The sequence below is a fragment of the Liolophura sinensis genome, chromosome 6 (genome assembly GCF_032854445.1).
Source record: "Liolophura sinensis isolate JHLJ2023 chromosome 6, CUHK_Ljap_v2, whole genome shotgun sequence".
Taxonomy (NCBI): domain Eukaryota; kingdom Metazoa; phylum Mollusca; class Polyplacophora; order Chitonida; family Chitonidae; genus Liolophura; species Liolophura sinensis.
The window spans coordinates 73,978,136-73,991,944 of record NC_088300.1 but is presented as its reverse complement, the minus strand read 5'-3'; the positions used below and the strand labels follow the sequence as shown (position 1 = coordinate 73,991,944).

Here is a 13,809-nt window from a genome sequence, read left to right as displayed (position 1 = left end):
CTCCCAGTTTTTTGGGAAAGTAAAGATATCAATATGTTGTTCATTAGATCGACTAAACATGTGAAAAAATTCATACTAAAATTACACGTCTACTGGCTAAAAATAGCAGACCAGGTTTCCCAAAAATTAGGTTAAAAAGGGACCAAACAGCCAGAAACTCAGAACTTGATCCATCACTCATGATTGTAAAGCTGTATACCAAATTTTAATTCTATGAGACGACCAGTTATGAAAAGAAATAAAAAAAACAAGGCACGAAAACTGTTCTGTGCTGAGCCGACAGATCAGGAGAAACTTGTACTCCTCACGGGTACCAAAAAGTGACGGATAACAGTAGTCCATATTTATAAGTTATCCACGTGTTGATATGGGGATTTCACACCCAGGGTTTAAATCCCCATGTACCCTTCTCAATGCAAGGATAACGATTTTGTGCCTACAATATTTATTGTGCAGTGCTGGTATGGTGGAATGCATCGTCAACGACATCAGAAAACTGACATCAGCCTGCACAGTAATTTATTATTTAGCTGTGCAGGGTATAAACTTAGCATCACAGAGCAAAATGATATCAGCCTGTGCAGTAATTCATCTGCGCATGGTTTAAATTTCATGTACTGCATGAAAAGTAGCCACCATATCACAACACAAACCTAGTGATAAAACAACATATAGGATTAAGTTTATTGCATTATTTACAACCCTACCAAATCTTTCCAGACTGCCAACAGATTCAACAATCAGCAACATGTGGTAGCCAATGTCACAGCACATTTACTTATGTTGCAAATTATACAATCTTTATCTGATAAAGACAGAACGTAAGTAATAACATATCAACAGCTTGTCAGCATGTGAACGTTCCTCAACATTTATATGCCCTTGGCCCACATCCATTCAAGGCAAGTACACAGGACCAAGTGGAAACGGAATTGTTAAAATCTATTCACATGAAATGAAATGGCTGTCTATGCATAAAACAGGAAAAATATTTGGTAAAATGTTGCAAACTGAATGAAATCTCTTCCATCATAAAAGTCTTTATGAATTAGATCTCCAGATGAAAATACAATGAATTCACCTCTTACGACCTGATAATTAGTAGTACTGAAAAAACCTGCTTTGTGTGTTTGGACAACACTCACAACACAATAACTGAATTTCTTTTTTATGACAGTAACTATATAAATTTCTTTTTCTGTCCTGATCATAAAGAAAGACCCAAATGTCATGCATAGTACTTCACACTGTGTACACCATAAAAAAAATATGAGTTTCAGACAATAAATCTTATTTGAATACATGTATGTACAAGTTATTTCCTTCAGGACAGATTCAGTTACAAATGACAAAACTACACCAAAACACATGCATTGACAAACAAAATACGCCCTCCTTATTCCTAATGAGAAAATAATTTACAGTGGAAAAATGTTTCGAGATTTGGAGAAATGCTTCTGTTTATAGAATATGCTTCAGCCCATAGCTGTGTAGTGTTAAAAAAAATGTGAGAGAAGAATAAAAGTTATACCAGTGACATCATTGAATCTGGTGGAACTGTACCACACTATTAAACATTCCGTTTGTAAGGCATTTTGATGAGCCTTTGTGGTGGTGACTTTCAGTGGAAATCAGCCTTTATACAATTTTATTTTGTACACTTCCATAGTAACAGACATACTTCTTGATCTATAGATAATCTATAAATCTATTATAGATAGACACAATTCAACAGCTGAACATGAGAAACTAAAGCTTCAGGTTATGAGGCAACATATAAGAGGATAATGTTAGAATATATCTTGTTGATCATCCACCATCAAATAGTTATCCAAGGAAAAATCAGAGAAAAAATCATTGGCAGGTTTAGCACTTTCTTCCGTGGACTTGGCTCGGTTATACCTTTGAGCACGGTGATGGGCCTTCTTTTCATGAAGGCTGAAGACGGCCTGGGTGGAGTTCTCAACTGATGAGGATGCTCCACTGTCCTCAGCCTGGTTAGCTGACTGGACGATGATTCCAGGGGCAGACAACTCTGGCAGCACAGAGAGGACAGCTGGTTCAAAGTCCTGAGCAGCCAGATATTTACAGGGTGGGCTGAAGGTCTCTGGTCCCAAACTCCCTACAGGCCGAGCCTCAGAAGGGCTGACAGAGCACACAGAACGGGCATCCCCACCCACATCCTTCATCACCCCATCCTCCAGGCTTAGGGAGCTGATGGAGGCAGAGTCTGATGCCAGGGTGTCAGAACTGGAACATGAAATCACATGCATACACCTTTACAGAACTGATCCATTAAAGGGCCTTTGTCCTAATAGCACCACCAGATAACTGGAAGCCACTTACAGTTCTAAATGTACTTGCCTTTTGATGTCCATATGATGCTGATAAAAATAAATATTAATCATTATGTATAAGAAGTCATGACAAATCAGAAAAATGCTGATATTTTGAATCTTCAACTACACTCCTCCCTCAAATTCATGAGGATCGATTAACTGCAAAATCGGAAGCGACAGGACCTGTAACTGGGTAAACAAAGAGACATGTTCGAGCTGGAGTCAAGAGGCTAACATGATTTCAGCCGAAGTGCTTCCTTTAATGCTTGCTGGGTACTAGTAAAGCCCTCCACAAATGCTGCTGCTTTTGACTCCAAGTTGTTTATTTTTATTTTCTAAACCATAGTTCCATTGATGAAATTCAACAGTTACAGACGCATTTAGGTAATTTGGTGGTGCATCATCCTGTGCACAATTATGAATTCTCCTGGTATGTGGCAATCTCCGTTTGGTGCATTTAGTTTACAGTACGTTTACTGAAACACTGAATGGTGGAGAGTTAGCGGAGAAAACAATGGTAATCTACTCACAGATTACATTATGTTTCTTTCAAATCGCCGAGAGGCTTGCCTGCCTAAGCGGTGCGAATTTGGTTGAAAAACATTATGAATCTGTTCAGCTGTTATGTAAATAAAATGGAAATACATGCATTTTGGAGTTACATTTGCTCGACCTACGACTTGGAAAGAATCCTCCTTTGTGTTTATTTTGAGTGACAGATTTGTTGTCACCAGCCCAGCAATGTGACAATGTGTCGCTGCGATCTCTGTTTTCTTACACAGTGGATTAAGCTTTGTTCACTTAAAAATACATCTGCGAATTTTCAAGCACATACATTTTTTTTATGCATAAAACAATCCATTCAGTAATGCTTTTCGTGGTAAGTCAGTTTACACCTGATAATGTTCCGTTATTTCAAGATTTTAATGCGAGACATGCAAAATTTTTTAGTTTTGTTATTGTTTCATTAAACTGGGTAATTTAATAAACACAAGTACCTGAAATTCTTGTGTGCATGTTGTATCATACAGCTGCCAGCAGTCACGTTCAGATTTCTGCTTATTCCAGCCATTACAAATTATCTGCCTTGCCAGGATTCGATTACACGGATTATGTGAATCTTTTAGGTCTGGATGGGGGCGTTACTTCAAGGAAGCTGTGTATATCTCCTTGCAGCAAAATGCTTGTCAAGTGAACATTGTTCTAAATACTTTGTGTTCTGTGAATAAGATGTGCATCTGACATCTAAATAAGTACACACAGAGAACATGCCTTCTGCCGAGAGTAAAATTTGACAGATGTCCCCATCAAGATATGTATTCTACCCCACTGTTAGGTGCAGGCTATGTGCAAATATACATATTAAATAGAGAGGACCTTTCATACAACATTGAGTGTGTCATGCAACACTCTGACTGGTACGTTTATTGCTTTTCATTTTACATTTGTGATATTTTTTTTTTAACATTGTTTAAACATTTGTTTCATAACGTTCCAATCTGAGCTCAGCGGTACATGAATAACGTTAAAACGTTTACATTACTGCATCACACCACAATCAGACACAGCATCATACATATGCAGGATTGAAATATCTAGGTCAAATGTAATAGCCTAGGCTTCAACTTCTCGGCAGAGGAAGTGAAATATGTCATTTTTGCCTCATTTTCTTTATTTCTAGAATGAACTTAGGGGTAGAATAGACTTCAACTTGGTGTTTGTTGTGTAACCCATACCTTCGTTACCTCGTCCACACTAAAATCAGCAACCCATACAGGCTGACACCCATCTTGCTTAGAAACAATGGTTTGCCTTGCGTGTGCATTTTGAAAATTTTTCTCAACCTGCTTTATACAATTCCACAGGTCGCCTTACCTTTGCTCCGAAGCAGTTCTTTTTCGCGATCCTTCCACATCCCACTCATGCAACCGCTTGCGCCACAAGCGAATTTGCTGATCCCAAGAACGACGACTACATTTCTGGTATTTATTTGGTGTCTTAGGATTGCCCGATTTACGTTTCATTCTGTAACAGAACACATCCAAATTTTCATATACAGTGTAGCCTCGCTTAAGACACCCAATCGGATATAACGAAACCCAAATGTTGTCCCCCCAAAATCTGTGGTGTATTTTCATGCGAGAACAGCTAAAACTGCAAACAAATAAAGATTTTTCACCTAGAAATATACATAAATAACGCACCATCAATAATGCTTCATTTCCTACTGTTGGTGTGTGACCCATGTGTTATTTGATATTTTAGGCTTAAGTTTTTGAATATTACAGAGTATAAGCCAAAAGAAATGGATTTTTCTATGAAAATGGTTAGAGTATGATTCCAAATGCACGTGTGACGTTGTTGTTACAGCATTACTTCCACGTGTGTAGCTTTGTCAGCAGGGGGTGAGATTTGGCTTACCGGCATGCTTACATGTGAGATTTAAGATGAAGTCAAATGTTTGAGAATGGCTTCGTAATTTTTTTTCCTGTTTCCTTCATTTAATACACTGATTTAGCATGAAATACATTAAAATGGTGAACATTATTATTTTTTTTTTGTTCAGCAGCTATCAATCGGTCACGTGATCAGGTTGACAGTCATCTGCAGTCCACCATCTTGAATCTGAGGCATGTAAGTTCCAACAGTTACTTCTGATATGAGCAGACATGGACGAATTGGATACGAGATGTGTTGTAGCCTTTTTTTTTTTTTTAAATTTAAAGATAAAGTGGATAAAACTACATTACTTGAATTCAGCTCATGGGAATGTTTAACATGCACTGAGTTCTGCAGATCAGCTCAGGCCTATCATTACACGATATGAGGTCAGCTTTCTGGGATATGACTCGTAGGGTGGTGCTGAAATGCTGGAATCCTTAGGTAACACAAATACTATATACTAGATCGCAAGATCATTACATCATAGCGCTCGGCAGCCTATAACCTGCTCAGGAACCTGTTCCAAGCGGTGAGCTATAACGAGGCTACACTGTAGAACAGTTATGTGAAATCTATTATTTTACAAGGTACACGAATTCCTCAACGCTTTCGCACATGAAAGAGCAACTTTCCGTACAATTTAAGCACTTTCTTAATTTGATTTCGGGGATAAAACTACATTGGTTAAGATGACCAATCTCAGGGCTTCATAAAAAGTATAATTTTTCAGAATTTCAGGCAAGAGGATTTCACAGAAACGACAGTTCCATTTCCGTGTCGGTTCCCAGGTTAAAAATTCACAAAACTGAAAGTCCGTTTCCAACAAAAAAGTCTTGGTTACTCACTAAGCACTGCTTAGTAAACACTGAAGTTAACTGTCCAAAGACTTGAGCTGTGAGCCTTTAAATTGTGGCTGAGGTGTCAATAGGCGCTTGTACTTAGTTGCCACGAGTGGTCTCACGAAAAATGGACCTTTTTCAATCTCTCGGTGTACAGCGAGCCTGCAATGCTATCTGCCACCATGGACAGGAAGTAGTACAACCCAATTACATGTGGGACAGAAAGCCAATCAAGGTCCTTAACCAAGGAAGTTGTGATTTATATGAAGTGCAAATTTTGAGATTCGTTTGATTGCTAGGCTGTTGTGGAAGTTGTATTTAACACGCTGCGCATTGCACTCTTAGGATAATGGAGATAACTCAAACTGGCAAAGTTTAGAGTACCCAGTTCTCTCCCTTCTCTTTTCAACAGTTTGCAGTCAGATACCTCAATCATTCAGTGACAGTTCATACGTTTTAAACAAAAAGGTTGAGGGTAATTTTTACATTACAAAGTAAATCATGATGAGATCTGCAAGAAATACGAAGCACCAAATTTTATTTGATGAAATGCCATCAATACTAAATTACAGGTAAATGAGTTCCCACAGCAAAAATTGCTGGGAACAGAAATAGCGTTTCCAACAGTTTCCCATGTCAAAACCGAAAAGTATTACCCAGCAATTCTGAAATCCTCATGCCTGGAATTTACTTAAATGAACACCTTGCAAACATGCAAAAAGGTCAAAGAATTACAGTATATGCCAAGACATCACAATACCTTAGCTGTCCAAATTGCCAAAATCTACTTTCATTTCTTGTTATCACAATATAACTTCCTAACGATGTTTAGAAATAACAAAGCACATTTTCTCAACTTTTCAAAGACAGAAGAAAATTACAAAAAGTGAAAGTTGTTTTCATTTAATTATACACATACAACTGTAAGGCCACAGCTTTTGCTGAGTCTTGCACAGGTGCACATTGGCGAGAGGATAACTTACCTGTCGACCAAGCTAGTGTATCTGTCATAACCCAGAGTGTTCTTGCCGTAGTCAATGGCTTTCTGCCTCCTGTTCAGGACCTCCTCATCCTTCTCCAGCTCCATCTCATTTTCTTTACTAAATTGAGACAGAACAGTAGAGCGTTAAGACATCATCACTAATTAGAAGTCTTCATAAAATGACTAGTTTGATCAATCTAGGGCCCTCATTTGAAGAATCCACAAGAGACATAAACATGTTATGGGCCATGAATGTATGCTCAAACTTTGCCCACAGTAACGTTGCACATAATTTTTGGACATCTGCTGATATTTTGAGGTCTGTCTTTAAAGTAGAATAATGTCCTGCTGGAACACTGTGAATTTCATGTATAATAGTGGTATTTTTTGACATTTATTTTGTCCTAATTATGCTGACATTTGCTGTAACTGTGGATGAAAAGCTGCTGGATATAAACACCTAAATTGCATTAACCTACCTGGACCAATGCTAATTTTACTTTCCAAACAACACGAAATGGTAAAGCATCACCCAACCATGGCTTATGTTTCAATTTGTACCAATATAATAATCTGTATATAAGTTATCTGAAACAGTTGATGACAAACCTTTGATCCCGTGACATTCTTAATCGCCTTCTTGGCCTGCAAAGTTAGAGATGAAATCATTAAATTGTTTTGCATTGATTTTATCACCCACCCAAAAAATCACATTTTAAGCAAATATGAAACACCCACAAACACTAAATATCTGAAAATTTTAAATCCTTTTAAACTACTATTCACACCTAGATCTCTAACTAGAAATCAGAAGGGGCAGGGCGCAAAGGCACTCATAAAATGGGCATAGCAGAATTTCCATTGCCTATTTATTAACATCGTGTCTGACAAAGGGGCTGTGTGCTGCACCCTTCTAAAGAAACCTACCTAGGTATATAATATCTATGCAAGAGAACTTATAAATGCACTGTTCATCATACACAGGAAAATGGGAAATGCTCAAGTGAGACACAATGAACAGCTGTAGCTACAAGATTCTCCATCCACCATCTAAGATAAAAATAGGACTGGCATGTGTTGCTTGGGCACACCATTGTGGTTTGTTGAGATTTTTGGGCAGCACAAGTCTTAGAGTACCTTTCACTTATTCTCCCTTGAGTTTTCCCCGACTGCTCCCAGTTCTCTACCTCTGTTGCCCAGTCGCTTGGCGATTCAAAGTCAGCATCCTTATCACATCTAGAAACAAAGGAAAAACATAGTGCTGCTTCTGAAACATGGCATTTTTTTTATCTAATAAACTCAAGGTTGATAGACAACTTATTTACCATTGAAATGTTAATCAATGTTAAACATAAAACATCAAAAATAAATGCATTCAAAAACTTCTGATCAGAAACCCTCCAAAATTTAAAACTGATTTCTATAAAAACCTGATAATAAGAATTGAAAACTGAAGAATTCTTATCTTCACTGCCAAAATGAAAGATTTTTTGCTTATCTGCATTAATGCCAGAAATGATCTGCATCTGAATACTTGATATGCAAGATAATTTAATTTATATATACATAAGACCTCTGAAGGAGGAATCTACCTGTAGGTGCCTAACGCTGGAAAATCTCTAGTACTGAAAACATCAGGGGCTGGGGGAGTACAAGACCTTCGCTTGAACCGGAATGTTTTAGATCTGTAAAAAATGAAGTTAAATGTGCCCTTATTTAAAAAAGAAAACTACATGAATCAATTACAAGCACCATCCGCAAATAAGGTATTTCAACCAATGGGACAATGAAATATTTAAGTCAGCTTTAGCATTAATATAAAGGCCTATTTATGGTACTGAGTTATCAGTGAAATGCTGACTTTAGGGTGACATGAGACAAGCCCAGGGTTTTCATTTAGAACTGGAGAAGGATGTCAGAGTTCAAAAGTAGGCGGCTGAATTGAAAGTAATTATGTCACAATCAATACTGATTTAAATAGTAAGAATATTCGAAGTAGGTGGCTAAGAGGACCGCAGTGAACAGCTGTCTGCAACAGTTTGATATGCTAAAGTTGATCTAATGTTCTTCACCATCAATAAAGATACAATTTTTTTTTCCTCCCACAGCACTAGGAACTGCACATGTTCCCCAAATGGCTAAATGTTAACTTTGGTCACTAATCAGCTCTTCAGGTTGTAATTCACAGGAATCTCTAATTCCTTGTAGGTTGAAAGACAGTTAAAAAAAATAAAATAAACAAACAATAGCTTGAAAATACACAAAATTAGAACAGCAATATATGTAACAAACAACACAAGACATCAACATTAGCATCAACAGTTAATTACCATGTGGTGATATACATGTGCAATACTTTTGCATATCAAGAAACCTCCTGCCACAGGTCTTCACACTATTTTCACAGACTTGCAATCACCAAGTTGAACATGTTCTACTTTTCTATAACTAAACATTTGTGTCCAGTTGTTAACAATGGCTCACTATCACGTTTGTGAAACTTTTGCAATGTTGGCGTAACGCGTAGGTCGACTTTGCCTTGTTAGACCAGTTGCTCATAATCATAAGCTGACCTATGCCCGGCTTTAAGAACATGCCTCACTTTGTAAACTGCGCTCAGAGCAGTACCTTAGAATTTAAGGGGAAAAACTTTTAATTCCTTGTGCCTTTCCTCCTTTTTTTTTTTGAAATGGGTATCGATTAACAGTGCTCACAAACATCCTACATTCCTACAGTCATAAGTTGTGAAATACAGACAGTTGTTTCATGTGGATAAATTTCTTGTAACATCTGACAAGATGGATAAACATAAATTTAAACTGCAGCACCGTTGCTGGACCAACAGACCCAGCTATGCAAGATGTTTATTCAGCCTAGCAAGTACCGTAAAATCTCGCCTTTTAGCTGCGTTAGTTTATGACTGCACCAACCGCGTCTCGTCCATACCTGCGTGAACTAATGCGACTCCTGAAATGCTGACTCAGCTTATTAGGGTCAACGTGTTCAGGCAGTGTCCCTAAAAAGTATGAAGCTCATGTGTTACCATCACCTTTCTCTCTCCCTCAAACTACGTCTTCCATTGTTCTCCACTTCTGGTCGTAAAGGGCTCCGCAAGGGGCTGAGCTTGCCTTGGCGTTGATACTTTTCATTTGTTTCCACACTGAAAGTATGATTTTCACTACTGTAATTCTTCAACCTTTTCGTATGTTTGCAAAGTGTTTATTCAAGCATATCCTGTAGGCATTATTCTGTGCAGACTGAAAAATATATACTTTTTGCGAAGCCCAGAAATTGGCCAATTCAATGTAATCTTGTCTCCAAAATGAAGTTAAAAACGTGCATAAAATGAAGTGAAAGGAGCTCTTTCACATGCGAAAATTAGGCATTAGGGTACATGTAACATATTATTTATCTATGGAAAAAAATACAGAAGATAATATTCCATGAACGCTATCTTAAGACTTAACATCATTTCAGTCAAAGTGATGTTTCTGGAACAGAATTACGAAGTTCAGGGTTGCACGATTTGCAAGGGTAATGACTATTCCATTTACGAATTGTCGATGAAGAAAAGCAAAATACAAACTATGATGAACACCCTTGAATATTTAAGTTCTCCTCCATGCATTGTGTATCATTGTGGTCATCTCAACAACTAGTTCACTAGCACCATTTCAAAGTTTTACACTTTGCACATTTTCTTACGCTCTTTCGTAGTTATCTCTCTGTTCCCTCTTCCAACGCTGCCGAAACACCCTTTCGTCACCCCTTTTAAAACGCTGATCAGTCAGTCTTGAAGACATTTTATGGGTATGGCTTATTTTTTAAAGCAATTTGCAGGTTCTTTCCGTCGCTAAACGTTCGTTCTAGCAGAAATTTCACTTTGGCGCCACAAGGGGCCACAAAGGTCATTAATGGTTTCACTCGTACCTTTCTTCGGATTAAGAATATAGCATACGATGAAAAAACAAGGTACAAGGCTAGCGCGCCAGCATACGGCTTGTTGATTGGCCAGGATAAATGACGTCAGACACCCATGTTTGGTTGGAAACTGAAGGAAGCCGAGAAGGGCTACATGTACACCACCTGAAGAGTGTGTTCATTTACCTGTGGCGGTATGTATCTCTTCACTGTATGTTGTCATGGAAATTGCACCTGGCGCAGCTTTGTATCACGGGCCCCGATATAGTCATAAACTTGTTCAGTTAGGCATTTAACTTCCTATGAAAACAAAAGAGTTGTGCTATATAGCATTTATCTAATCCAAACATACAAAAAATAAATGACAAAATAATTAGAATGCGTGAATAGTAACAGCGAAACTATTTTCAGACGTTGGGGAAATTAAGGCAAATCTCAACTGAAGCGAGGAAAAAGAAGGAAGCCGAGAAGGACCACACCAACAATCTGTACAAAATCAAATGCCATTCCAAAACTGAGTTGAATTAAGTGTCACTGTAGAGCTCGTTGCTAGATTATGAGTACAGAAACTACTGTAAAAACAGTGTAGAGATATGCTTCTTAAGAATATCTTTCGAAAACATTAAACACAAGCCAACTGCCACATACATTTTGTCATTTCATTATATGCATGTATGTATCGTGTTTGCTTAGGGTTTAACCCCCATTCATACAAACGTGTTTGTTGCATCTGATGGGTTTGTTAGACATATAACTTTCCGATGAAAAGTATTTATGTTATTTAACCTTTATGTACCCCCTACCGCCCCCCCCCCCCCCCACCCAAATGCAAGAACAGTAGCAGCGGAACAATCTTCAAAGTGGGGGAATTTAACGCAGTTCCATATGAGGCGACAGTACAGGCTATGCCTAACCACAATATCTGCTGCGCCCAGACCCTGCAGGTCGAGCAGTGACTCAGGAGCCTCTCACCAATTGATCCCGCCGATATGAGTCCAGCTTATATGTTGGCTTCCTCTTCGGTTCCGTCAAATAAATAAACTAAATACTGAGTTAACTCAATTTAATTGTTAGTATTACTTAACACCATTTTGCCAATCGTGCATACATGCAGAATGTGTATATATATAGGCCTATCGAGTGTGCTTATAATTATTGAAACATTCCAGTTGACTACAGCATTGAAACCAATCATATAATCGGTTTTCATTAAGAAATAACGTGAAATATGAAATTATACGAAATTTTAATCAGGAATTTTCAAATTCGTTTAATTTCTGCGGATCAAGTATATGTAGTACTGTTGAGAATCCACCATCACTTGATGCCCCCAAATGGCCTGTCAACTATACTATAATCTATAGGCTATAATCGTATATAACCCGTTTGCTTCCAGGGGAAAGAGCAGTTATTTTCAAATATTTTATATCATGTGACTTTTCGGGTCCATATACTGTCTATAATTAAAATCCTTAAAATCTGTGATGTGACATTTCTGACTGGCGTGTCGGCCAGAAATTACACATTGTGACATTCCAGTTGTGGACGAAATATATCGACCAGAAATGACACGATGTAGCACATGTATATTCATATATCAGACCGTACGGTGACGTTTCTGACTTCAACTCGGACAGCCTTTTTGCTATCCATCATTTACGTTTCTTTTATTGAGATTTCCTGTTGAATGCCCCTGTAAATGTAGGTTCGGTTTGCATTTACGTAGATCGTATAGTGACGGATAAACTTGGCGGCGGTCACGTTTTCAGACATGCAGGCCGAATTTTAAAAATAAGTGTAACGGAAAGCTATATATAAACTTCATCCAAAGTTTCATTGAATTAGTGTTAAAAGAATCACAGTTGAAGGCCAAGGCTATACCGTTCCACAAATAGACGATAACTTACAATGAACAGTGTTTACATTTAGCCCAAAATATAAATGGATGATATCGATAATTATGATCCTTGGAGCGAAATTTATAGTGAATTCATTTGATTTGATTGGTGTTCAACGCCGTGCTAAAGAATTGTTCACTTTTGGCGCTGGTCAAGTTTATGGAAGGTTGGAGGCTACAAGCTATAGTGTCCAAACTTACTCACCCACGTCAACATGGTGTGAATTAGTCTTTTAAATAACGTCATATTCATACAATAAATAAAAACAGGATGATGAAATAGACAATTTAAAGCTCGCGGCAACGACGTGATGTTATTACTCTTTCACACTCTTCCTGTTTACATATCTCACGTTCATATTTTTAGATTCGCGCGCTCCCGTGGGCTTTCAAATCCTCCGGTCCGTATATACACTACAAGCTGGTATAATATTTCTCACTTTTGACGTGACATTACATTTAGTTTTTGTTCTGTTGACTCGACTCGGATGTGACTGGAATATTTTTTTACCTCAACATGAGACCAATCATGTAAAACTAACCGATGAAAACAGCATGGCATCTTTGCACTGATTTAGTAGCTACCTATGAATATTCAGGGCCAGATATTTGTTTATTATAATTTATTCATGTTGTTGTTGTTTAATGCCATATACTTCAGAATTTTTCACCTACACCACGGTGGTCAGTTGTAGCCTATGGATGGGGGGAACTTTTGGCAAGTCACTAACAAGCTTTCCCACATTTCACATACAGATATATCATATATTGGTTGTTAAACCCCATTCATTCATTCATTTATATATTGGTGCATGGAAGACATGTAATTGATCTTCAACGAATGTTAAACTCTGCAAACTGTCACCCGAGCGTCATTGACCCCTTACCGTTACCAAGGGGTCAGTGTAGCGAGGGCCGGAAAATCTACAAATTCCCTGTCCACAAGGCCGGGCATGAACTCACACCTCGTGTGTCCTCAAATGCTTGCCTATAACCGCATACTGTAATACATGCATGCACACATCCGATGACGCGAACCCGTTCTTACAATAAATGAAGAAATATTACAAAAACATGGAAAGTAAAATATTATTGTTACGATTTTATTTAAAACCAAATATTAAGTAGTGTGACGTGAAGACAATGACAAAAATGAATGACAAAAAGCAAAGGTGTGCTAGCAGAGACACAATATATACAGAATTTTGCATGCTTGAGTCTTTGAGCATAATGTTTTGCATGCTGCAGAAAAAAGCTGTGTGCTCGTATACATGTATACATCTCCACGCCTACAGGGTCTTTTGTGACATTTTGTGCATGTTGTTGATAACTTTACGCCAAGAGATTTTGGATATCAAAAGCTGCAGTGCAGGCAAATATTCTCCACAT

The 13,809-nt window shown here is 37.9% G+C and overlaps 1 protein-coding gene across 1 annotated transcript; it reads right to left on the bottom strand.

The window, feature by feature from the left end:
- Nucleotides 1–1,477: 1,477 nt before the first annotated feature.
- On the bottom strand, nt 1,478–10,478 carry LOC135468854 (histone RNA hairpin-binding protein-like). The gene is made up of 7 exons (XM_064747311.1): nt 10,308–10,478; nt 9,652–9,762; nt 7,740–7,838; nt 7,212–7,247; nt 6,604–6,720; nt 4,215–4,364; nt 1,478–2,250 (listed from the first exon to the last, which is right to left on the bottom strand). The coding sequence occupies exons 1-7, from the start codon at nt 10,403–10,405 to the stop codon at nt 1,791–1,793; spliced, it is 1,071 nt and encodes a 356-aa protein (XP_064603381.1). The 5' UTR covers nt 10,406–10,478; the 3' UTR covers nt 1,478–1,790.
- Nucleotides 10,479–13,809: the final 3,331 nt, after the last annotated feature.